Raw genomic sequence first — 24,810 nt, forward strand, 5'->3', positions numbered from 1 at the left:
CTGTCCCTGACTTTAGGCAGCCCTGCTTTCAAGGGCCATTTTTAAACTCAATGAATAATGCCACCTGGATAGAAAGCCATATACCATGCACGGTTCCAAGGGAGAGTAGCTGCAGTTTGTATGCTCCATTTGCTTCTTTCCTGCTTTCCTCCTCTTTGAAGAACTTTTGCAGAGGAAGTAGCAGACCTAGTCCATTTAACTTCATTAGCAATGAATAATAGTGTTGGCTGGTTGGTACCAGCAACCTTTGGTGAACGGAACTGACTTATTTCCCTATTAAGCCCCACTGCAGGAGAGGCAAGGCAAAACTAGATGTCCCTTCTAACTGACCTGTTTCACCAAACTGGACCACTCTTACTCCATATCACCAGTTACATAATCTTGCCTTCTAGTTGGTGTCCCTGCCTTACTCCTGAATATCCTCCTACCTTTTCGAAAGCAAAGTTAACTGTCTCTGCCATTTTTCGATTCTCAACCTTTTCCAACTTGCATAAGTTTATAAACAAAACACTATACTACTGCTGTTAAATACTGGAGTCATCTTTTTCTCATACCCCTCCTTAAACACTCAATGGAAAAATACTTTCCAGATCATGATGAACATGTCTCTTAAATTTCCCACGACTATTTCCTCATTTTTATTATCATATCACCCTCACATTGATACCCGTATCATCTTAGCTACATTGAGGCAATGATGAGTCCCATTAAAGGACTCATTTACATGACCAGTAAAGACGTTTCTACCTGTGGTGACATCTTCCCTTTCTACCTAAGACCTCCTATTATTATGGATGATCATGGTCCACACAAATGACTTATCAAACTTCCCAGTTTCCTTAACCTCCTCAGTTTCCTTGACCTTCACTTCCATTCATCACCAACCATCCACTCCAACACTTAAACCCTAGATCTTGTTAAAATATCAAAAACTCTCAGCTTTCTTTACAGTCAACTGTTTGATACCCAACTCTTTATTTCCATCACGCTGTTCTCTGATTACTTTGGGACATTTGGTCACTCAACCCCTCTCTTATTCCTAAATATAATTCCTCCCACATGCCCTCAATCCTGGGAATCCAATCTTGGAAATTTGTATCCTCATTCTCTCCCACATGCCATGGCTCTCACCGACATTTAGCCAGTCCACAAATCTGCCACCCTCTCCTCCTTCCTGCTGGTCTTCCTCCTCATATCTCACTTGTCTTACCTGATCTGCCAACTTTCAGATCTGACATATGTATGGACCACCTCCTCAGCACTACTACATTCCTCAAATGCAAGACCTTTGTGTGTCTGTCATTTGCATGATTCAGATCCTTCAATTCGTCCCAGATGCCTTTGAAATAAGTCCAAGCTCTGGCCAGGAGTTTTATCTCACAACATGACCCGCACCAGAACCCAAACATACTGAGCAGTGCACAGTCCCCAAAGGGACCTGTGCATTCTGTGAAGTTCAATCCCTTGTCCATGGTACTCTCTCTCCCTGGAATGTTTTTCCCACATCTTCTTTACCTGGCAGATGTGTGCCTATGTGTTGAGATTCATTTAAAGCATTGCACCCTCTGGGATGTCATCTCTACCTGTCCATCAGGCTCCTCCCCACCATCATAGCTCTTCTCTTTATTCATTCATTAGGATGAGCCTTTGGGGACTCTCACTATAGCACTTCCTGTCTTACGGTTGTCTACTTGCAACATAAACACTGTGACTCTTAAGGTTAGAGACCTAAGGCCCCAGCACTTAAGGGTGGTGGCTGTGCCATCAGCACTCAGCTCAGAGTTAGTGCTCAGTGAGTGTTTTTGAGTGAGTGTACAACATTCCCCTTCTCCTGAGTCATTGCCTCCTTCATTAATGACACTCCTGATTTCTTTCCCATTGTGGAACTGCTGCCAGTTTACATAATTGCCAACTAAATATTCCCTTTAATTAGCTACTCTTTTTATTTCAATAAGTTCAATTCATGGAAGTTCTTTTTATAAAAGATCTGCCTCGTATTTTTCCTGAAGCAAAATGGGACATAATAAATAAAGTATCTTCTTTCTATAAAAGGCATATTGAGTAACAGTGCAAACCAAAATAAACAAATTTCCCCACAGATTGTAATACCAGTCCTCATATCTCTCTGGAAAACTGAAGTTGTCAGGCCTACGTCAGTGGTTCTCAACAGGGGTGATTTTTTTTCCCCCAGGGGACATTGGTCAATGTCTGGAGCTATGTTTGGTTGTCACAACTAGGTATTACTGGCATCTGTTGGGTAGACACCCACTAACATCCGCTGCTATTATTAAGAATGCCAAGACCAAAATAAAAAATTATTAAATTGGGGATGAATAATAGGTTATGAATCATTGGACTAAATATTTAAGCCACAGAAAAAGATTTAGATTTGATCTAAGGAATATTTTCCTAACAATGAGAGTATTTGAAGTTAAAATGGATTGTTACTCAGAGAACTGTGGCTCTTCATTCTGGGTGCACAGCAAAGTAAACTGGGAAGCTTGAACCATAACCAGTTCCCAGCTCCACCCCCAAGGAAATCTGATTTAAATAGTCAAGAAGGGGATCCACTTACAGGTATTTTCGTGAAAGCTTCCCAGATTATTCTAACGAGAGCCGGAGCTGCGTACCAATGGCCCAAAGCAAAAAATAAGAGTCCCAACAATATGTGCTTAAGCAAAACTTTTACTTTGTGTTGGAAAGTTTACTTTTCTGTGAAGTTTACTTTTAACCAAAAGGAGGCTTGATGCTGTAGGAGTACTGCATATAACACTCCAGCTTATACCCAGGTGTTGGGCCTTACACAGCTTTCTTCCTGCCCTTGCTGCCCAAGTGTAAGAGATCTGACAATTATTTGCCTAAAGTACACCCAAGAACAGAATCCAATGCTATAATGGAAAAGTGACCTGAAGAACTTAACTTCTCTGACCCTGGGGACACCAGGAGTTCCTTTGTTTAGGACAGTCTTGTGTTTAGGTGGAGATAAGGAGCCATTTATGGATTGGTTGGTCCAAGCCTGTGTTTGTAGATTCACAGTTCTCCAGGGAGACTTCCCAGGTGTAGTCTGAAACCACACCCCATATGTGGAGGGCAGGGAGAGACGAAGAGAAAGGCATGCCATTCCAGGTTGGTAGATGGCAGTTTTAACAGTAACAAAGGGAACTTACATATGAGGCTTGTCTTGGGCAGCAGCAAGATGAATGGATCCCCATACCTACCCTCTAAATCTTAAAACGTGACGAAGAGGCCCTAAATGGGTTTAGTCACAGGCACCATGCAGCTGTTTTCAACATCACATCACCATCTCGAGGCTGTGTCCTTGGAGCAGCCTCTGGCAGTAAGAAAGGCAAGCAAACCCACATCCCAAGGATGGGGGTGTGTTGCAGCAAAGAGCTGTGTCTGGGTCCAGCTCACAGGTCAATCAGTGTTGTTTGTTTGTTTGTTTGTTTGTTTTTTAAGAGTTTCTAATTTTATTTATATGAGAGAGAGAGAGACTGGGGACAGGCAGAGGTTGAGGGAGAGAGAATCTCAAGCGGACTTCTCACTGAGTGCGGTGCCCATCATGGGGCTCAATCCCAGGACCCTGAGATCATGACCTGAACCAAAATCAAGAGTCAGATGTTAACCAATTGAGCCATCTGGGTGCCCCTCAAGCAGCAGTCTTTCTTTATAGTGTTCACCAACAATGTTTCAGTTGCTTTTGGATGCCCATGAGCAAAAAGAGGGTGAAGTGGGAAATGGCCAGACTTTAGACCCTAAGAATGTTCAGGGTTGGCTCCTTCATTTGCCACATTGGTTTTCTTTCACAGGTGAATTAGGATAAAAAAGATAAAATTCCCCAAACAGAGAGGGCTTAGAGCAGTAATGCATCTTTTCAAAAAATCTTTTGCAGATACAGTTCAGAGATTTCTCTTTTGGCCAATAGCCAAGCCATTTCTCTGGATAGAAAGACAGAGGGAACATTAGCAGTAGGAAACTATAGCTTTTGTCTGAGCTGTAGGTATTTGAACCAGGCCTTATGGATTACTACAAACAGCTATGGAATTATTGGTCATTATGGGCCAGATGAAATGAGGTAGGGAATTTGAAAAAAGTACAATAATTAGAAAGTCAAAAGGAGAAGGAGATAGGATAGATAGATGATCCCCAACTTATGATGACTGGACTTAGCAATTTTCAACTTCATGACAGCATGAAAGGTGATATGCATTCGGTAGAGACTATACTTCAAATTTTTTATTTTGATCTTTTCTTGGGCTAGGGATATGGGTGTGTTACACTTTCATGATGCTTAGCTTATCTGGTGATGCCACAACTCCCAACCAGGTGATCATGATGGTCAACAACCAATGCACTTACAACCATTCTGTACCTGTACAATCATTCTGTTTCCACTTTCAGTATAGTATTCAATTGATTACATGAGATATGCAAAAAAAAAAAAAAAGGCTTGTATTAGATGATTTTGCCCAACTGTAAACTAATGTGTTTTGAGCATGTGTAAGGCAGGCTAGCTAAGCTATGATGTTTAGTATTAGATGCATTGCATGTATTTTCAACTTATGATATTTTTAATTTAAAATGGATTTTTGAGGGTGTAACTCCATTGTAAGTTGAAGATCTGTAGTGGATGTGGCAGATAGAGTCTGGATAGAGCAGAATTGGAAGGAAATAATACAGTTTAATTTAACATGGAATGAAACTTCTTTTCCCATTTGACAATTGAAGATGCATAGCCTCAGGGAGGTTGTTCATGAGACTCAAGAATTTGGATGTGCAGAACTAGAAATAAAAACCAAGTCCAATGTCACACCAAAGGTTCTTCAGGAGCTTCAAGTAAAAGCCAGGTCAACAGAAGCAGCCAGGAGAAACACCCTTGGCTCACCAGTACAAGGAGCTTGCTCATGAATAGACAGACTTTTACATTTTCAGAGCTGCTCACTGGTTCTTAGAAGAACCTCACATAGCTGGGGGCTTACGTGGACTCCAGGATCTATGGAATGGAAGGAAGGGCCTAGTGGGGAGAGCTTGATGGGGAAAGAAGGAAAAACTCAAGCATTACTACTTAATTTCACAGTGAGTTTTGCTAAGCTGACTTTGGTGTCCAGTGTAGGCTGCTATAACCAGAAATACTCTTGTTTTAATAAAGGTGATTAAGTTTTTCATTTTGAAAATAATATATGCTCATTACAGGAAGTATGGAAAATACAGAAAAAGAAATAGGGGGAAACAATCCTACTTGGAAAGACAACTGTTATTAAAACTGATTGTAGGGGCGCCTGGGTGGCTCAGTGGGTTAAGCCTCTGCCTTCAGCTCAGGTCATGATCTCAGGATCCTGGGATCAAGTCCCGCATCGGGCTCTCTGCTCAGCAGGGAGTCTGCTTCCTCCTCTCTCTCTCTCTGCCTGCCTCTCTGCCTACTTGTGATCTCTCTTTGTCAAATAAATAAATAAAATCTTTAAAAAAAAAAGATTGTAATTCTTTCCAGTTTTTTATTCATGTAATTCATATTCTTGTGATCACGAATTAAATATTAAGAATAGGATGCTCTTATCACTTAACATTGTAAAACAAGCATTTTCTATCTTTTGTTCAACATTATAATATTATAGCTATACATATAAACCAAACATAAATTATTATAATTTAGAAAATTATAAACTATTCTATCATATGCATTTACTACAATGTACCTAGCCTATTGTTGACATTTAGGTTAGGATACTGATTACAGTACACTTCAGAATGGAGTTACTGGATCAAAGATCTAGAAGTCTTAAGGATCTGAGACAGTTGCTGGGGCTGGATTCTGGCTTAGGTAGGCCTTCTTAGAGAAGTACCTATTCCTGGTTTGAGCCTCAAGTTTGCCTGTCCGTAAGTTTTGTTAGTACATGAAATGATTGATTCTTAGGAATTGAACTATACTAATGTATTATGGAAATTAGAAGCACTACATGGAGGTACGGAGGTCATTAGTGCTGTTTGTCAAATATTTCTGCTCTCCGCCTCCCAGACACATTATAGGATCCTAAGTCCTCCCTGTAGTTGGCTGAGCCACGTGTCTAGTCTTGACGAGGAGTTGGGTTTGGAAGTGAACACTTACTTGCAGGGAGAAGACCCCCCCAGAGTCCCCTTTCCTCTGTCACTGTGGCTGGCAACTTTTGAGAAGGTGTCTGCTCATCAGACTGGCTCCTTGAGTGGTCACTAGCAGAGCCCTCTGCCAGCCCTCAATGGCAGTGTGAACAAGGAACAAAACTTTACCCTCAAAAGTCACTGAAACTTGAAATTTGGTTGTTACTGCAGCATGACTTAGCCTGTTGTCATGGTACAAAGGAGACTTTAACATTAGTGTATTTAACGTACTTAATCTCTGTAATTAGAAATCAACGAAAGTTAAAAGATTGCTATTAGAAATTAATCACGGTAAAAGGAAGTAATTATATATTTCAGCTGTTATACAACCCTTGATTAAGGGTACTGTGATGTTCAATATTATTAATAACTCCCTTCTCCCAGGTAGTCTGAGCTAGGCAATGCCAACATGTACTTTCTCCTTTTCTGCACTTTTTTTTTGTTTATTAAGTTTTTATTTTAATTCCAGTATGGTTAACATACAGTGTTATATTATTTTTGGGTGTACAATATAGTGAATCAACAGCTCTATAGATCACATGGTACTCGTCATGGTTAAATGCTTTCCTTAATCCCTAACACCTATTTCCCCCATCCTCCAACCCACCTCCTCTGGTAACCATCAGTTTGTTCTCTATAGTAAAGAATCTGTTTCTTGGGATGCCTGGGTGGCTCAGTGGGTTAAGCCGCTGCCTTCGGCTCAGGTCATGATCCCAGCGTCCTGGGATCGAGTCCCACATCGGGCTCCTTGCTCAGCAGGGAGCCTGCTTCTCCCTCTGCCTCTGCCTGCCACTCTATCTGCTTGTGCTCACTCTTGCGCGCTCTCTCTCTCTCTCTCTCTGACAAATAAATAAAATCTTAAAAAAAAAAAAAGAATCTGTTTCTTGGTTTGTTTCTGTTTTTTAGTTATAGTTAAGAATCTGTTTCTGGTTTGTCCCTTTTTTTCACTTTGCTCATTAGTTTTGTTTCTTAAATGCCACATATGAGTGAAACCATATGTCTTTCTATGACTTATTTCACTTAGTGTTACACTCTTTAGCTCCATCCATGTTATTGTAAATGGCACGATTTCATTCTTCTTTTATCTTCTTTATCCATTCATCTACCAATGGACAGGTGGGCTGTTTCCATAATTTGGATATTGTAAATAATGCTGCAGTAAACATAGGGGTGGATATATCCTCTTGAATTAGTGTTTTTGGGGTTGGTTGGTTGGTTGGTTTTTGCATAAATACACAGTAGGGCCATTACTGGATCATAAGGTAGTTCTATTTTTTTTTAAGATTTTATTTATTTATTTGACACAGAGAGATTACAAGTAGGCAGAGAGGTAGGCAGAGAGAGAGAGAAGGAAGCAGGCTTCCTGCTGAGCAGAGAGCTTGATCCCAGGACCCTGAGATCATGACCTGAGCCAAAGGCAGAGGCTTAACCCACTGAGCCACCCAGGCACCCAAGGTAGTTCTATTTTTAACTTCCGAGGAATCTCCATACTGTTTTCCATAGTGGCTCCACCAAGTTTGCATTCGCACCAACAGTACCCAAGTGTTCCTTTTTCTCCATGTCCTTGTCAATACTTGTTTCTTGTGCTGTTGATCTTAACCATTCTAATATGTGTGAGATGATATATTGTAGTTTTGATTTGTACTTCCCTAATGATGAGCGATGTTGAACATCTTTTTGTGTGTCTATTGGCCATCTGAATGTCTCCTTTGGAGAAATGTCTGTTCTTGTTTTCTGCCCATTTTTAATTGGATTATCTGGTTTTTGGGTGTTGTGTTTCATGAGTTCTTTATATATCTTGGATACTGACCCTTTATCAGAAATGTCATTTGCAAATATCTTCTCCCATTCTTAGGTTGCTTTTTAGTTTTGTGGACTGTTTCCTTTGCTGTACAGAAGGCTTTTATTTTGATGTAGTCCCAATAGTTTATTTTTGCTTTTATTTCCCTTGCCTCAGGAGACACGTCTAGAAAAACGTTACTATAGCTGATGTCTGAGAAATTACTATCAGTGCTCTGTTCCAGGATTTTTATGGTTTTGGGTTTCACATTTAGGTCTCTCATCCATTTTTAATTTATTTCTGTGAATGGTATAAGAAAGTGGTCCAGTTTCATTCTTTTACATGTAGCTGTTCAGTTTTCACACCACCATTTGTTGAAGAGACTTTTTCCCACTGCATATTCTTTCCTCCTTCATCAAAGATTAATTGACCATATAATTGTGGGTTTATTTCTGGGTTTTCTATTCTGTTCCATTGATCTGTGTGTCTATTTTTGTGCCATACTGTTTTGATCACTATAGCTTTGTAGTATGACATGAAGTCTGGAGATAGTTCATCTTTAGTTTTGTTTTTCTTTTTTAAAATTGCTGTGGTTATTCAGGATCTTTTGTGGTTCCATACAAATTTTAGGATTGTTTGTTCCAGTTCTGAGAAAAATGCTATTGGTATTTTGATAGGGATTGTATTAAATCTGTAACTTGCTTTGGGTAATACAGACAGTTTAACAATATTTGTTCTTCCAATACATAAGTATGGAATGTCTTTCCATTTTTTTTGTGCCTTCTTCAATTTCTTCCATCAGTATGTTTTATACTTTTTAGAGTACAGATCTTTCACATCTGTGGTTAAGTCTGTTTCTAGGTACTTGATTATTTTTTGGTGCAATTGTAAATGGTTTGTTTTATTAATTTCTTTTTCTGCTGCTTCATTATTAATATATAGAGATGTAACAGTTTTCTGTACATTGGTTTTGTATCCTGAGACTTTACTGAATTCATTTATCAGTTCTGGCAGTATTTTGGTGGTCTTTTGGATTTCTGTATAGAGCATCATGTCATCTGAAAATAATTTGCAAATAAGTTTGACTTCTTCTTTACCTACTTAGATGCCTTTTGTTCCTTTTTCTTATCTGATGGCTGTAGTTAGGACTCCAGTACTATGTTGAATAAAAGTGGTGAGAGTGGACATTTTGTTTTGTTCTTGACCTTCGGGGAAAAGCTCTCCAAGTATGATGTTTTCTCCATGGAGTATGATGTTCATATACGTTGAGGTACATACTGTCTAACCCTACTTTGTTGAGGGATTTTTATCATGAGTGGATATTGTTCTTTGTCAAATGCTTTTTCTGCATCTATTGAAATGATCATATGGCTTTTGTCCTTTCTCTTAATGATATGAAATATCACTCTGATTGATTTGTTAATATTGAATCACCTTTGCATCCTGGGAATACATCCCACTTTATAGTGCTGAATGATTTTTTTTAATGTATTGTTGGATTCGGTTTGCTGGTATTTTGTTGAGGTATCAACCTCAATTTGTATCAGCTCTTTTTTAAATGTTTGGTAGAATTCCCCTATATTCCCATCTGCTCCTGGACTTTTGTTTATTGGGAGTTTTTTGATTACTGATTCAGTTGCCTTCCTAGTAATTGGTCTGTTCAAATTTTCTGTTTCTTCCTGCTTCAGTTTTGATAGGTTATGTTTCTGGGAATTTATCAGTTTCTTCCAGGTTGCCCAATTTGTTGGCATAAAATTTTTCATAGTATTTTCTTATAGTTGTTTATATTTCTGTGGTGTTTGTTGTTATTTCTCTATTTTGTTATTTTGTTTGAGTCCTCTCTTTCTCTCTCTGTTTCTCTCTCTCTCTCTCTCTGATGAGTTTGGCTAGAGGTTTATCAATTGTATTTTTTTCCCCCAAAGAACCAGCTCCTGGTTTCATTGATCTGTTCTATTGGGTTTTTTTTGTTTGTTTTTGTTTTTGTTTTTTTAGTTTCTATACCATTTCTTTCTGCTCTAATCTTTATTTCCTTCCTTCTGCTGTCATTGAGTTTTATTTGATCTTCTTTTTCTAGCTCCTTTAGGAATAAAGTTAGGTTGTGTATTCTTTCTACACTTTTCATTGTTCACTATGCCACCTTCTGATGGTTACAATCTTTCTTTAATTGTTGCTGCCTTTGTTTTAAAAGTCATACAGTTATTTAAAAAATGAACAGTTTAATACATTTTTTTTTAAAGGTTTTATTTATTTATTTGACAGAGAGAGATCACAAGTAGACGGAGAGGCAGGCAGAGAGAGAGAGAGAGAGGGAAGCAGGCTTCTTGCTGAGCAGAGAGCCCGATGTGGGACTCGATCCCAGGACCCTGAGATCATGACCTGAGCCGAAGGCAGCGGCTTTAACCCACTGAGCCACCCAGGCGCCCCTAAAAAATGAACAGTTTAGAATCAAATGAAAAAGATCTGCTTTCTCTCCTCTAGCCTACTAGCCTACTTAATTTAACTTACCTGTTTCTTTTTAATGACAACAGAGTTTTCTGTTTCAAAAATTTACTATCCTTAATTTAACTGGTCATGCAGCTATTTAAAAAATGAAGTTTATGAATCAAATGCAAAAGATGTTTTCTCTCCTCCCTACTAACCTACTTCCTAAGGCTAAGTTTGGAGCCTACCCCTCCAGGCAATTTCTTTGCAGTTCCAAGTACAAATGAAATCCACTCTTCCTATTGTTATACATCTTGCTTTTTTACTTTGTTTTTCAAGTATCTATTCATGTTGGTACATATTTACCTGTTTCTTTTTAATGACAACAGAGTTTTCTATTTTAGAGATTTACTCTCCTTAGTTTAACTGGTTGCTGTTGATGGATATTTTTGGTCTTTTCAGTCTTTTGCTATTGTTAATTTGCACAAATGTGCAAGTTAATCCAGAGGGAAAATTCCTAAAATTGGGATTCTGAGTTGCAGGGAATTTGCAGCTTAAATGCCAGTAAATATTGTCAATTCCTTTCCCAAAGGTTGAATCAGTTGAATGGGATTGTTCATCAATAGTGCGAGATTTCTTTTTCCACTGTCAAGAACACAGGGTACTATGAAACATTTTTAAATCTCTGCCATTATAATCAAGAAAAAGAGGTATTTTGTTATAGTTTAAAGTGCATTTCCTTAATTATAGATGACTTCATGCTTGTTCTTTCTTTAAATATGTTAATACCTTTAGTATAATGGGACCTAAGTGGATTCTTTCTCTTTAAGGTGAGCTGCTTTTATTCTTCAAATCTTGGAGAATAGCTTTATTTTTAAACATCAAAAAAAGTGCCTCAGTGTAATTATTATTCATTTACTGAATAAACAGGGCTCATAACATTTCTAAGACCTTGATATATATATTGCCACTGGGATGTTTTATAATGACTTCATCCAAGGCAGATGGGCTGGGAATTGGCCAGCCCTTTCACCTCTCAGTTAAAAACTGAGAGGTGAAAATAAAATAAAATAATAAAATAAATAAAATAAAATAAATGAAAATATTTATTTTTATAATGATTTTTATAAAAATAAAGTTTATTTTTATAAAAAAATAAATATTTTTATAAAAATTATAAAAATAAATAAAATACTATATTATTTATCAAAATAATAAAATATTATTTGATCAATATCAAATAATATTGATGTGACATATTGTTTCATTACAGCAATTCAGCTTTGTGTCCTTGCCCACTGATGTACTGGAAATTGAAGTGAAGGACAAGTTTGCTAAGAGCCGCCCCATCATCAAGCGCTTCTTGGGAAAGCTGTCGATGCCTGTCCAAAGACTCCTGGAAAGACACGCCATAGGGTAAACCTGTGCCTGAGACCTCAGTATCACTAAGTCTTCAGTGAGCAGGCGAGGGGACACCTCCAAGCCGCAACAATGTAGTCTCGTGGGGACTCAGACTAAAATGGTGGTATTGAACTTCCTTGGCTTCTCCCATTAATTATGTTGCTCGAGACACAGCATTAAGTTACACCAACCTTTCCCTTTCCTCTTGTTTATGTACCACTGGGTATTTCTGCAGAAGAGTAGAAAAATCCCAAGATGTATATACTGAAAGGAGCCCTTAATGGGGTATTTTTCTATACAGGTAGAAATTAAAATTTATTTTGCTGTCGAGAATATTATTTCTGCTTGTGTATAGCATTTAATCATTTGGGACATCTATAACAAGATGAAATGCTGGGTTACTAGCATAGAGAGATTTAGAAGATGCTAGTATTTGTAGAAAATGCTAGATAATATGTATGAAATTTTAAAAGCATGAATTCTCATGGACAACAGCAATTAGGTCACTTGCAGAATTCAGTTATATTTAAGAATGTTTCTGTTTGTATCTTTCATTTTCATGTCCTCTCATGATTCTCATTAAAACAGACTCTTAGCAGATGAGATATTTATATATAGTATATATTTCCCTAGTTAACAGCAACTATATTTGAAACTGCTAGGTAGAGTTCTTGGGACATAAATGTATGCCATGCTGTGTTGTGCCACTGCAGCCCTTAGAATGATATTGAAGGAATGAGGAGAATTTGTAGAATTTCCAAGTGTCTTCATTTAAAGCTTTTTGGATTTTCAGGACTTTGGAATCACAAATGATTATCATAATTTAATTAGTGCATTGTAGCCTGTGTGCATCTGCATGCATACTGGCGTGCCATTAACTCTCAAGCCAAAGGGAGAGACACTTATGGAGCTACAGCCATGTCCTTGTGTCAGACACAGTGTTTGCGCTTTCTGTTTATGGTTGTGAGGATTAAACAAACAAACAAATGTACATAAAGAATGCAAAGCAGTCCCTGGCACATAGGGACTAAAAGACTCTAGACCGTTCATTTTTTTAAAAAATAGCATAATCATGGCTTGTAAAATAAAGGCAACTCAGAAGGCACCTTCATTTCCTTTGCCTGTAACACCCCAGCCCTAGGCTGGTTCTCCACCTTCCCTGAGTCCTATAGCTGGACCACCTCAGCTTCACGTGGGATAGCAGTGGCTTCCTTGAACTTTTTAGAGTAGTCCTGCCTTATGCCTCTAGCTGGATGTAAGCTATTTAAAGGCAGGCCTATGCGTTACAAGCTTTGTATCAACGGTGACACTTTTCACGTGGCACAGGCTCCAAAAAATATTTGTTAATGAAGTGAGTGAGGGACAGAAGAAAGAAAAGCCTGGAACAAATAGCAAATTTAATTTTTGTCTCACTGCCTGGTTGTCTTTAAGCATCCCCTGATTTCAACTAGGTTTTTGGGTTCAAGATCTCTTTCCTGTGGTCGTAGTAGATTTGCTTCATAATATTGACCAAGGTCCTTTCTAAATAAAGATTGTGGTTCATTGGGTTTTGTTCCCTATAATGCTTTATTTAATGGACCTCCTAGGAACCTCAAACGCTAAACTATGGCTGACCAAAGAAATATATTAACTCAGTGTATCATTGGGATATAGGCTGTTTCATAATGCTGGTATTTTCTAGAAACATTAAAACGCTACCAGCCAGCCATTTATCTTTCTATTTTAGCATGCCCAGTGAATAAATGGAGTGAATACAGAATCATTTGAGTAACAAACAGTTTTGGAATATGTCTTGTTATTATTAAACTGGATTTGTTGATTCTTGAATATCCAAAATAGTTACCTTTCCTATTGAAGCCAAGGTGGGCTGGGGGGAGGGGAAAGCGCTCTGCTAAAGCTCCATTGTTGATGAAACTATGAAAGCAAAGTTTCACGTTGATTCCCCCTGGATAATTCTCTTCTTGGTAATCAAGAAATAGCCTTGAGTGGGCAGAGGGGAATATGCCAGACTCCAGGGCAGAGTTTCAGAGTCTGTATGCGGGACCGTGGAGTTAGCATAACTGGAAAGCAACCTACCAGTTTTGCTTCAGTCCATCCTGCAGCAGGTCCCCTTTGGAAGCACTCCACAGCTCTCCAGACCGCTCCAGTTACCATGACAGCATCCTTTCTTAGACAGTATGTATATAGACTCCAAGACATGTCTCTCTTGCTGGCAATGTCCATTGAGGGCACTGGAAAACGTCAGCCTGCACAGGAAAAGCAGGCAAAGATACCCATGTCTTTTTTGTTGTTATGGTTGTCTTTTGGGGGGTTTCTTGGCTTAGAGCACAGGTTGGCAGCAAACTTTCTATACAGGGCCAAGTAGTAAATATTTTAGGCTTTGTGGACCACGTAGTCTCTGTTTCAACTATTCAACTCTGCCGTTGTGGCATGAAAGCAGCACCAGACAATAAGTAAACTAATAAGCATGGCTGCATTCCAATAAAACTTCTATTCGAGGAACTGAAATTTGAATTTCAGACAATTTTCATGTGTCACAAAAATATTACTCTGCTTTTTTTCTAACCATTTTAAAATGTAAAAAGCTCAGAGCTCAGATTTAAAAAAAAAAAAAAAAAAGGGCCAGATTTGAGCCCTGGGCTACAGTTTCCTGACTCCTGCTGTAGAATATTCAATAAGGATTTTCTTGAATTTTTTCACTGCTGTTGAGCAGATGTACTTCCTCACCTTTAGCTTCTGTCTGTCTTCTCTGCACCTGAGTGGATCATCACCTCCTGTTAGCAGGGCCTCCCTGGACTTGCCTATCTCACCTACCGGCATAGACAGCATGCTGTCTAATCTTTAAGGAGAGGTACTGACCAGATTGTAATGGTGCTTATTTCCTTCTAGGGATAGGGTGGTCAGCTATACACTGGGCCGCAGGCTTCCAACAGATCATGTGAGTGGACAGCTGCAATTCCGGTTTGAGATCACTTCCTCCATCCACCCAGGTATTTTTGGCATCAACTTCATGTCTTGTCCTAGCCTAGGGTTGGTGTGGTTCCTTTCTATTAAAATACAATAACCATGGTTCTCTCCAGACATGTCCTAGGTTTTGTGGTTCTCTCCCTTCTCCATCTGAGACCCAGAAGGCAGTGATCTGTTCTGGAAGCCAGGTTGCTGTCCCCTTGATTGAGAGGCTCCTCTTCATTCTGGTGACCCAAAGGTAGAGGGTTAGACAGTGGAGGGGGAATTGACAATGAGGCCAGCACGGGTATGGAGCCGTGTCTAATTTATCATTTTACTCCCAGCACCCACATCGGAGATGCTCCATAGATGCTTAATCATTGCATACATGAATGAATGAATGAATGAGAAACATGAATGAATGTGATACATATCACATTATTGAAGAACTATTATTGTACAATGGATTTATCACAGGGGAAAATGAAAAACATAAATCAGACAGAAAACTTCAGAATCATCCAGTTTTCTGTTTGTCAAGCCAAAACACATTTCCAAACAAGAATGATGAGATGCCTCATAATTCTACTTTGGTGTTCTCCCACAACCCCCTAACTGAGTGTAGATCATGCTGAGAATTAGCCAGAATTAGTCCTTCTGGGCCATATTTATGAGTTGCTGTTAAAGCTAATGAGGCTTTGAAAACTCAAGTCTGTAGTTTTTCATGGCCCACTCATCAAAGTCCAGTTGTAGTGGTCTGTGCCCAACAGATAATGCAGATTGTGAGAAAACACCCTGACTGCTTTGTCCTTTCACACTCATCCTGAGAATGAAATTGACTCTTCCTTCACTGTAGCGGTAAAGATGGCCTCACGGCTCACCAGAGAGATCATTCATCTTCAGTGAGTACATTGCACTAGTGCTCTTGAAATGGGAAGTTCACACCAGGCAGGCACCCAACAGAGCAAGCAGCTGGGGGAAGGTAGAAGTAAACAGTGCTTGCTGTTCCTTGAATGGTTGGTTGATGTGGAGACCTCGTTTATTTTCCATTGCGATAACCCGCAACAGGCTACAGAAGGACCCTGGTTGCTCCCATCAAGTAGTCATTTTCTGCTCTGTAGTTGCTAAGAACCTGGCTTACCCATTCTGCCACCTGCTGGACCCCACCAGAGGACACTCAGCAAGCATCAGCCTTGCCGTAGGGCAAGGCCCTATAACCATCCCCCACCCCAAGGGCTTCTGTACAGTCTTCCCTGAAGCAAACATTGTTGAGCACCCACTACGTGCTAGAAACTGGGGTAGTTTATAGGGTTTGGGTATTTTAACCAAAACTATGAATTACCTTGGAACAGAATTCTGAAAGATCACGATTGCAAATTGTCATTAACATACGGAGAATTCATTCTTACAGAATTTTTTAGCAGAGCTTTGCCTATGAGAAATCCTCATCAACGCCTCCATCCGATATCCTCATGCAGAAATCCTTTAGGATGGCTTACAGGGCCCGCAGAGTACACTAATGTACGAACCCCACAATACCCTCTTCTGGGAGAAATGACATTTTCTTCTCGCCCGCAGATGACGAGGAGATATCCCTGAGCGCCGATCCCGAGTCCGCGGAAACTCAGGACAGCCCCATGAACAGCCTGGTGGCCAGCAGCCACGGGGAGCCTGCGGGCGAGGCCCTGGAGCCTTCCAGGAGCTCGAAGCCCGAGCCGCCGAGCCTGGGCAGTGCCGGGGACGCTGCCGGGAGCGAGAGCCTGGAGCCTGCCGAGCCGGTTGAGGAAGCGGCAGGTACCACCGAGGCAGGAGACGACGGCGCGGGCTCTGTGGGACCTGACGGGGCTGGGGAGCTTCTGGGCCCCGGGCGCGAGGACGCCGAGCCAGCCCTGAGTGCGGAAGAACTGGCCGAGCGGCTGGAGCTGGGTGGGGAGGCGCCCCCGCCGGGGCTGCTGGAGGACGGCGAAGCCCGGGGCAGCCCCGGGGAGCCGGAGGCGGAGGAAGCGGCCGCAGAGAGCCGCGTGGGGGGAGAGGAGAAGGAGCAGGAGGAGGAGGAGGGCGACGTGTCTGCCCTGGGGCAGGGGGAGGACAGGCTGCCGCTGCGGGCCTCCGTGAAGAGGAAAAGCAGGCCGTGCTCCCTGCCGGTGTCCGAGCTGGAGACGGTGATTGCGTCGGCGTGCGGGGACCCCGAGACCCCGCGGACACACTACATCCGCATCCACACCCTGCTGCACAGCATGCCCTCCGCCCAGGGGGGCGACGACGGCCCGGAGGAGGAGGTCACCCTCCAGGATGCCTCGGAGAAGGACGGGCTTAGCGAGGTGGACACGCTCGCCGCCGTGCCACCTCCCCTCGAGGAGGGCGGAGAGGGACCCGAGGGGGCCACTCCAGGCACGGCGACCCCGGGCCACTCCAGCCTGACCAACGGCCTGGTGCCCGATGGCGACTTGCTGCCCAGCACGGGGAGTGAGAGCGACTCGAGCCCCCGGCAGGGCGGGGACCACAGCTGCGAGGGCTGTGACACGTCCTGCTGCAGCCCGTCCTGCTACAGCTCCTCGTGCTACAGCACGTCCTGCTACAGCAGCTCCTGCTACAGCGCCTCCTGCTACAGCCCCTCCTGCTACAACGGCAGCAGGTTCGCCAGCCACACGCGCTTCTCCTCCGTGGACAGCGCCAAGATCTCCGAGAGCACTGTCTTCTCGTCGCAAGACGACGACGAAGAGGAGAACAGTGCGTTCGAGTCTGTGCCAGACTCGGTGCAGAGCCCGGAGCTGGACCCGGAGTCGGCCAACGGGGCCGGGCCGTGGCACGACGAGCTGGCCACCCCCGCCGGGAGCGTGGCAAGAACCGTGGAAGGTCTGGAGTCCCCCGTGGCAGGGCCAAGCAATCGGAGAGAAGGTTAGACCTCAAACCTGATCAGAGTGAGAATAGGACCACCAGGGGGACCCAGGTCTCACCAGCAAGGTTTCAAAACAAGTGAGAGATCAGTCTCAAATGGGGTTGCTGGGGCAATGTATGCCTGTCCTGTACATGTATGTGCGTGTGTATCTGTGTATGTAAGTATTCGTGACTGTGACTAGCAGACATCCTCCACCTCTCAGATACACACCAAGAGGTACAACTAGTGCACTCATGTGAGTGTGCTCTAGTATGCGTGCCTGTCTGTTTTACCTAATCACCAGAACTGGTTAGTGTACATGTGACCCTTCTGGTCTTGACAATGACCAGAGCACCCTAGGTAGTCTTGAATGATACAAGCAGAAAATATTCGGCAACATTCTGTGGGTAATGTATAAATATCTGCTGACTTCCCCAAACATACTGAAGATTAGCAATAAATGTTAATATAAATTGAAGAACATTGATTTTTACCTTTGCCTTAGAATTTAACGTAGCCTATGTACATATGGAAATGTATAGCCTACATATATTTGTCATTATTTCTGTCTGTTCAGTTCTCGTTACTGTTGTTTTTTTTTACTATTATTCTATTTATTCAATCTAAAAATATAAACAGCTCACCCATTTCTCCCATTCCCACTCCCGCCTCTGGCAACCATCCATCTGTTGCCTGTTCTCTTGAAAACTACAAGACATTAATGAAAGAAATTGAAGAAGACACAAATAAATGGAAAGATCTTCCATGCTGATGGATTGGAAGAATCAATACTGTTAAATGTCCACACTGCCCACAGCAGTATTACAAGATTGTGAGAATCCCTATGAAAATTCCAATGGCATTTTTTACAAAAATAGAACAATCCTATAATTTATATGGAACCATAAAAGACCCCAAATAGCCAAAGCAGTCTTGATAAAGGACGAAGCTGGAGGACTCACACTCAGATTTCAAACTACAAAGCTATAGTAACTAATTCTGGTTTTGTTTTTTTTGTGTTGTTGTTGTTGTTTCTTGTTTGTTTTGTTTTAGTTTGGCTATTTTGGCTAATGGAAGGGGAAAAAAATCACGTGAATTCGTAAGTCACCTCGTTTCAAGTGGGATTCTGATCCAAAAGCTGCTACCTTTAGTTTTAAAATATATTCTATATTTTAACCCAAGATGTTTGTTCTTAGTCATCCCTGTGGAATCTTCTATAAAATTAAGTCACATTTCTTTATCCAGATTTGGGAACCATCTTCCAGTCAATGACAGTGACATGGGGGAAATAATTCAAAGGTCACATGATACTATGAAATAATTCCATTGCTCTAAAGGAGAAAAATACAGATTCTGCTATTTTCCTGCTCTCCTGTTTACATTAGCCTCCAAATAGAGGTGGTAGTATTGTGTCTAGATTGTAAGCTCATCAAGGGCCAGAACCATATTTTCTCTCTGATTGATTCTAGCACGTAAACAAATGCTTGGCACCTATAAAATTTTATAGCAACCAAAGTGAGCATAAAAATTAATCTTTTGAGTATTCAACAATGCCCAGTTCTACATTTCGGAGAAAGACGGAGTGGAGGAAAGTAGCACATGGGATAAGGAGGAGTGCCAAGAGATTGGTAAAGAAAGAGAAACACAGGGAGGAAAACCACAGTGACATACAATATGGAAAGGCAGGACTGAGAATGGGACGGACAATTCCTTTCTTTAATGTGGATGTTTTGAGTTGCTCTGGGCCAGATGCTATGTGCTGAGCCCAGGAAGATGGACAACTGTCAGAAGGTGTGAGAGGGGCTCAGTAATTACAACAGAATTAAAAATAATTATAGTATAAAGAGATCTGGGGATACACACGTAAGAGGCACAACTAGGAGCTGGCCGGGGTGTTTTAGTCCAGAGGTTGGCAAACCTTTTCTGTAAAGGACCTGATAACGAGTATTTTAGACTTTGTAGATCAAGAGGGCAAAATTAAGCTACTCTTCTTCCCAAAGGCTACTTTTTTTTTTTAACAGTTTTACACTTAAAAGTGTAATGACCATTCTTAGCTCAGAGCCGCATAACAAGGCCAGAGTCATGGTTTGTCACCTGCTGTAGCCTGTGATGTGTATTTTGACCACCATGTCGGGAGGTAATCATTACTTGAAAATTGGTTCAGTTTACAAAGGCATGTTTTACAAAAACAAAACAGAACAGAACAAACACTCTCCATGCCCTCGACGGATGAACAGTCCAACTGGGAAAACTCCACCTTAACAGAAAGGACAGGAAAGTGTTTGGAGGCCATAGTGGACCTCTTGGCAGGGCAGTTTCGAAAGAAAATTGTGAATTTCTGAATTCTGCCAACTGTAAACTCAAAAATGTCTGAGAAGCACCCAGGCTTTACTCTGGTGCCTGCTGGGGGCAACGCAAAGATTCCTGAGATGGCCAGTCCCATGAAAGCTGGGCACAGGCTGCATGAGCCTGTCCTGTCCCCTCTCGGTGGTGAGTCACTGTCCCTCACCAGCACACGCTTGAAGAAAGCAGGGCTTCACACCACCCGCCTGACCTTGGTGTTTGTGCCCTGTTCTTCCACAAGACTCACTCTCGCCCCTTCCTGTGGCTTCCAAGACAGGGAATTCCTTCACTAAGTTAGCTAAGGTAGGCTGGCCGTACACGTGCCCACATAACTGAATCTGCAGCCGTTTAGGGAAGATAGGTTCCATATCTCCCTTTTGTTTCTTCCCTCCTCTGTGAAAACCTCCTTTTTAACCTCAGCATAAAATAGTTTTTGAAAAATTGTCTGCAGATCGAATGAAAAGAGCAGTATAATGTGATTTGAGCTCCAGACTTTGGAGTCAGGCCTCCTGGGTTTAATTCAGTCTCCCGCCCCTTCCTAGCTGTGCCACCTAAGCCAGCTTCCTGGAAGGCTCTGTGCCTCGTGTGTGGAGTGGGTGTGAAGGAAGACTCGCTTTCCGAGGGTTCTGGGAAGGATGAAATGAGATGATGCACGTGGAGGGCTCGGCTCTGACCGAGGAAGGGCTCTTCCAGGCAGAGAAGCAGGGAGGCTAACTTTGAAAGTGGAATATGTTTCCTTCTCAGGGATTCTAGCAGGTCTGACCACTTGCTTTGTGTCTGAGGCAAGGGTGAGTGTGTGGCGCCCTGCCCTCCCGCAGAACAGACCCGCTTGCTTCTTCCTTGCGCTCCATCCATTCAGTGGGCTGAGCTGCGCCTGTCACATCATTGCATTTGCTTGGGGTTCACGAGCAGGTGGGGTCCGCTCCATTAACCCCAGCAAACTGCAGTATTGTTTCCACTAGCTTGGAGGAGTAATTAACCCGATTGGTCGAATTAATTACAAGAGGTAAGTTTGTTGTTCTTTTTAAGAAACCAAATTAAAAAATGCAGCAGCTGGTGACATAACAACGGTACCATTGCTTTTTCATTTCTGACACTGAGCACATGCAAAAGCAAACATGAGTGTGGGATCCACTAAAAACAGAGCCCCTGTCTGAACCTGGTGTCCAGTCACAAGGAGTGGTGCACCAGCACAAGGGACCCCTTCCTCAGTCTCCTCAGGGTCTCAGAAGGCCCCCAGGATTTGAGTAACATACCGAAGCTTGCACAAGAAATCATGCTATATATTTAGCATTTAAAAGGACCCGTGGTTCCTGAATACATCTCTGTTTTTGTTTTATAGTTAGCTCTAGGAATTAAATGGCTAAATTAAACCCACCTAACTTCCTTCCTAATTAATTTTTTTATCAGTTTTTTTTTTTTTTTTTTTGGATCTAGAGTGAGAAGAAATTATCCTTTCCATGTATGGACATTCTAGGACATGTTTGAAATTTGGGATCCCATAAAGATCTTCACCACTCTTTTTTAGTTTCTCTCCTTTTTGACCTAAGGGATGATGGAACGCTTGCTATTTGCATTAGCCGTGGAGGGCAGAGGAAGGAGAAGGCCTGACCTTTGTCTTCGGGCCAATAGAGGCTATTGCCAGTGAGCCAGGAGTGTGTGAGCTAGAGGGATACCACTCTGAATGGGGGCTGTCTCATGGCGTGGGCCTTCCTAGCTCTCCAAAGGTCAAGAGCGATTGCCTCTGATGATGTGACCTGACCCTATGGGCCTCCCCTCCGCATAGCCACTCTTGTGCAGGATTACCAGAACCTGAGGACGTCATGAAATAGCAACATCATTTTAGCACATTGTTCAGTTCACTCTAAGTCTGACTGACAGTAATATTAACTATGTCTATAATAATCGAGGTATGCATTCCATGGATATGTTTATTTCTAAAATTTCTCCATGTCTGTCTTTCTTCCTTCTATACCACTTCTGTGTTTCAAGTTTTCCTGTCTCAGTCTTCCTGCCTCTTATCTACTTCCTTCATCTCTTGTCCTTTTCTCTCTCTCCAGAGTACCCTGGCTTGTCTGATTTTTCCTCAGAATAATCCAGAACAATCACAAGATCCCATAGCTACTTGCTCCTCACCCCAGTCCCTAAGCTTCCATACTATAGGAATTTACCTTCTTGGCCCACCAGTTCCTCAGCGCCATCTTGGAAAGGCATCATCTAAGAGTTTCATTCTGAAATCGAAATCTGTAAAACAGCCTCTTGGCAGCCCTCTGATGAAACCTATCCAAATGAGGACCTTTGGTTTTGTATGGGCTCACCAAGCTTTTACAGGACTTCACCAATGCTGCACTTCCCTCAAACAGGCCTGTTTCTTTAGCTGGGCTCAAGTCAGGCTCTGCTCATTTTCTTTTGTGTCCCCGTCTGATGCCACCCTCCCATTAACAAAAGTCAAGTGGGTACAGAATCAGACCCTGATCCTACATGCTAGTCTGTGTGGTACAGATCATAGTCGTGAAGTATTTATTTTCTTGGGCTTTAAAAAAAAAAAAAAGAATCCCCCTATTCCCTCTCTCATGAATGTCTATGAATGTAGGAAACTGACACACACAAAAATAGATTGCCCGCTCTGGGTTGTTTTTGTTTTTGTTTTTTTTTTTTTTTTTTTCTTGTAGTCATTTGTTTTACAGTCATGCTTTTTTGATGAAGTTGCTGCAGCAATGAGTGAATCTGAATGTCTTGACTATCTTGTCCATAGGTGAATGTCCTATACTCCATAATTCCCAGCCAGTAAGCCAGCTTCCTTCCTTGAGACCTGAACATCATCACTACCCAACAATCGATGAGCCTCTTCCACCAAGTAAGCTTTAGTGTTTAAAGTCTATGTCTTAATTCTTCCTATCGAGTCTAAACAGGTCAGTATGAACTTGTGTGTACAGATCCAAAGTCTTCCCCAACTCCATACCTTACACGACTATAAAATAAATACATTTATATACATGGCACCTACTGTAAAAATGGGGTGTTTTGATGAATGATTTCAGTATGGGATCTTGAAGAGATAATCCATTACCTTCAGTACCCCTCAACTTCTGAAACAGAGTATTTCTTACAAGACTTGACTAGTCCTTGCAAACTGTACATGACCTTTAAGTCCTGAATTTTACTATTTTCTGTTCAGAAGTTCACAGGTCAAGGTAGACTAATCCTATTGTTCTCCATTGAACCTGTTATATCGCAGGCGCCTCCATAAAATAAAACACTCAACCCATCAGGATGCAAGGACTCGTGTTGCCTTGCTATAACTTCCATCAATAGGTGACAGCCTACTTCTTCAGTAGTTCTTAGGAGCTTCCAGAAAAAAAATATCATCTTTAGGGATGGTGTTCCATCCATAGTAATGGTGTAACTCTTTACTAATTAACTAGTCATTTGAACTTGGGAAAATCATGTAATATCTCAGAGACTAAGTTTTCTTATTTATAAAGTAAAGCCTTAATTTTCTCATTAGCTACATGCTAGATCTAGACTGGGTAGTTCCTAGATATCATTTCGGCCTTAACCTTATAATACTACATTATCATATATTTCTAAGAAGGAACTGATACCCTGGACATTATACAGTCACTTCACATCATATATGTTCATGAATAATTCTAGAACATCTCTGTTTTGGCTTAGGCTTATTTTTCAAGCAGAGATAACCTTTAAGATTTGATAAATTTTACAACTGCAGAATCTTGCCAGGATGCAAGGAATCGATATTTCTTTACATTCCTTTGCCTGTGCTTAAATTAGGAGGTTACAGTTAAAAAAAAAAAAAAATTTCCTGATTCATCTATTCTTGGTAACATGATATATTTTGCATTTACACCATTCTTGTCCTATTCAGTTGTAATCTATCAATGAGAAAAGAATAAATACCTTTAATATGTAAACACTTAAAAGAACATGGTATTTATTTGGGGGATCAGGGCAAACATTATGTTTTTTAATTTTTGATACCTGATTCCTTTCTTTATATATTGATTTATGGATAGTCCATAAATGACTAGTAAAATTCCAGCGTCACTATACTTAGCACTTATGTAAAAAATATCTATTACAAATACATATATATAACATGTTCTCACCAGGAAAGGAACACTTCCCCACAACAAAAACCTATCAATTCCTGTGTGCATGAATTGATTTCCAATCCATGCAAGAGTAATTACTAGTTATATTCAGGACCTGGTAAATAATTGAATATAAGTCTATTTTAAAGATTTACTTTATATAAGCTGTTTTCAGTAATGAAGACAAATTTCTCCAGTTGGGTCTCAGTTCTCTGTTCATTCAACCCTGAAAAATATGACAAATCTTGGTAGGGAAGCCTAACAACAGAATTTTCTTGATAGTCATTCTTTCAACAAATATTCATTAAATGCAACAAATATTCAATAAAAGGTAAACAAAATAGACAAAGATCCCTGCCCTCGCAGAGCATACGGTGTAGCCGGGCGGAGACCCACACATAATGAAAAGAGTGAACAAGGCAATAGTGTAACAGGTTAGATGGTGGACAGTGCTGTGGGCAGTCACAAGCAGAGTGTGGCAAGGTGGGATTTGGAGGATGCGTTGGCGGCTGGTTCGCCGTTTTAAATCCGGTGCTCAGGCAGGCTTCCTTGAGAGGCAACATTGGAAGCTAGGCTTAGAGGAGGTTGAGGAACAGCTGGGAGACCAGTGTGTCTGGAGCCGGGAGACAGCAGTGGCAGATAAGGTCAGGGAGATACCAGGGACCCAGATCACAGAGGGCCCTGTAGGCCACTTAAGAGCTTCAGCTTTGACTCTGGAAGAAAGGAGAACATTTAGGTTTAGAGCAGAGAAGTGACATTCTCTGACTTAAGTTTTGTAAGTTTTTCTGCGGTTG

General features: G+C 41.4%; 1 protein-coding gene across 1 annotated transcript in view; it reads left to right on the forward strand.

Moving 5' to 3' along the window:
• Window positions 1–24,810, forward strand: part of LOC111157053 (HECT, C2 and WW domain containing E3 ubiquitin protein ligase 1) — a 453,548-nt gene that overhangs the window by 333,112 nt on the left and 95,626 nt on the right. The window contains exons 7-10 of the mRNA XM_022518266.1: window positions 11,607–11,749; window positions 14,624–14,724; window positions 16,259–17,578; window positions 22,657–22,758. Of these exons, the coding sequence (XP_022373974.1) occupies window positions 11,607–11,749; window positions 14,624–14,724; window positions 16,259–17,578; window positions 22,657–22,758 (1,666 nt within the window). The remainder of the gene's footprint in view (window positions 1–11,606; window positions 11,750–14,623; window positions 14,725–16,258; window positions 17,579–22,656; window positions 22,759–24,810) is intronic.

This window comes from Enhydra lutris, unplaced genomic scaffold, assembly GCF_002288905.1.
Source record: "Enhydra lutris kenyoni isolate GAN:26980312 unplaced genomic scaffold, ASM228890v2 scaffoldscaffold51, whole genome shotgun sequence".
NCBI lineage: Eukaryota > Metazoa > Chordata > Mammalia > Carnivora > Mustelidae > Enhydra > Enhydra lutris.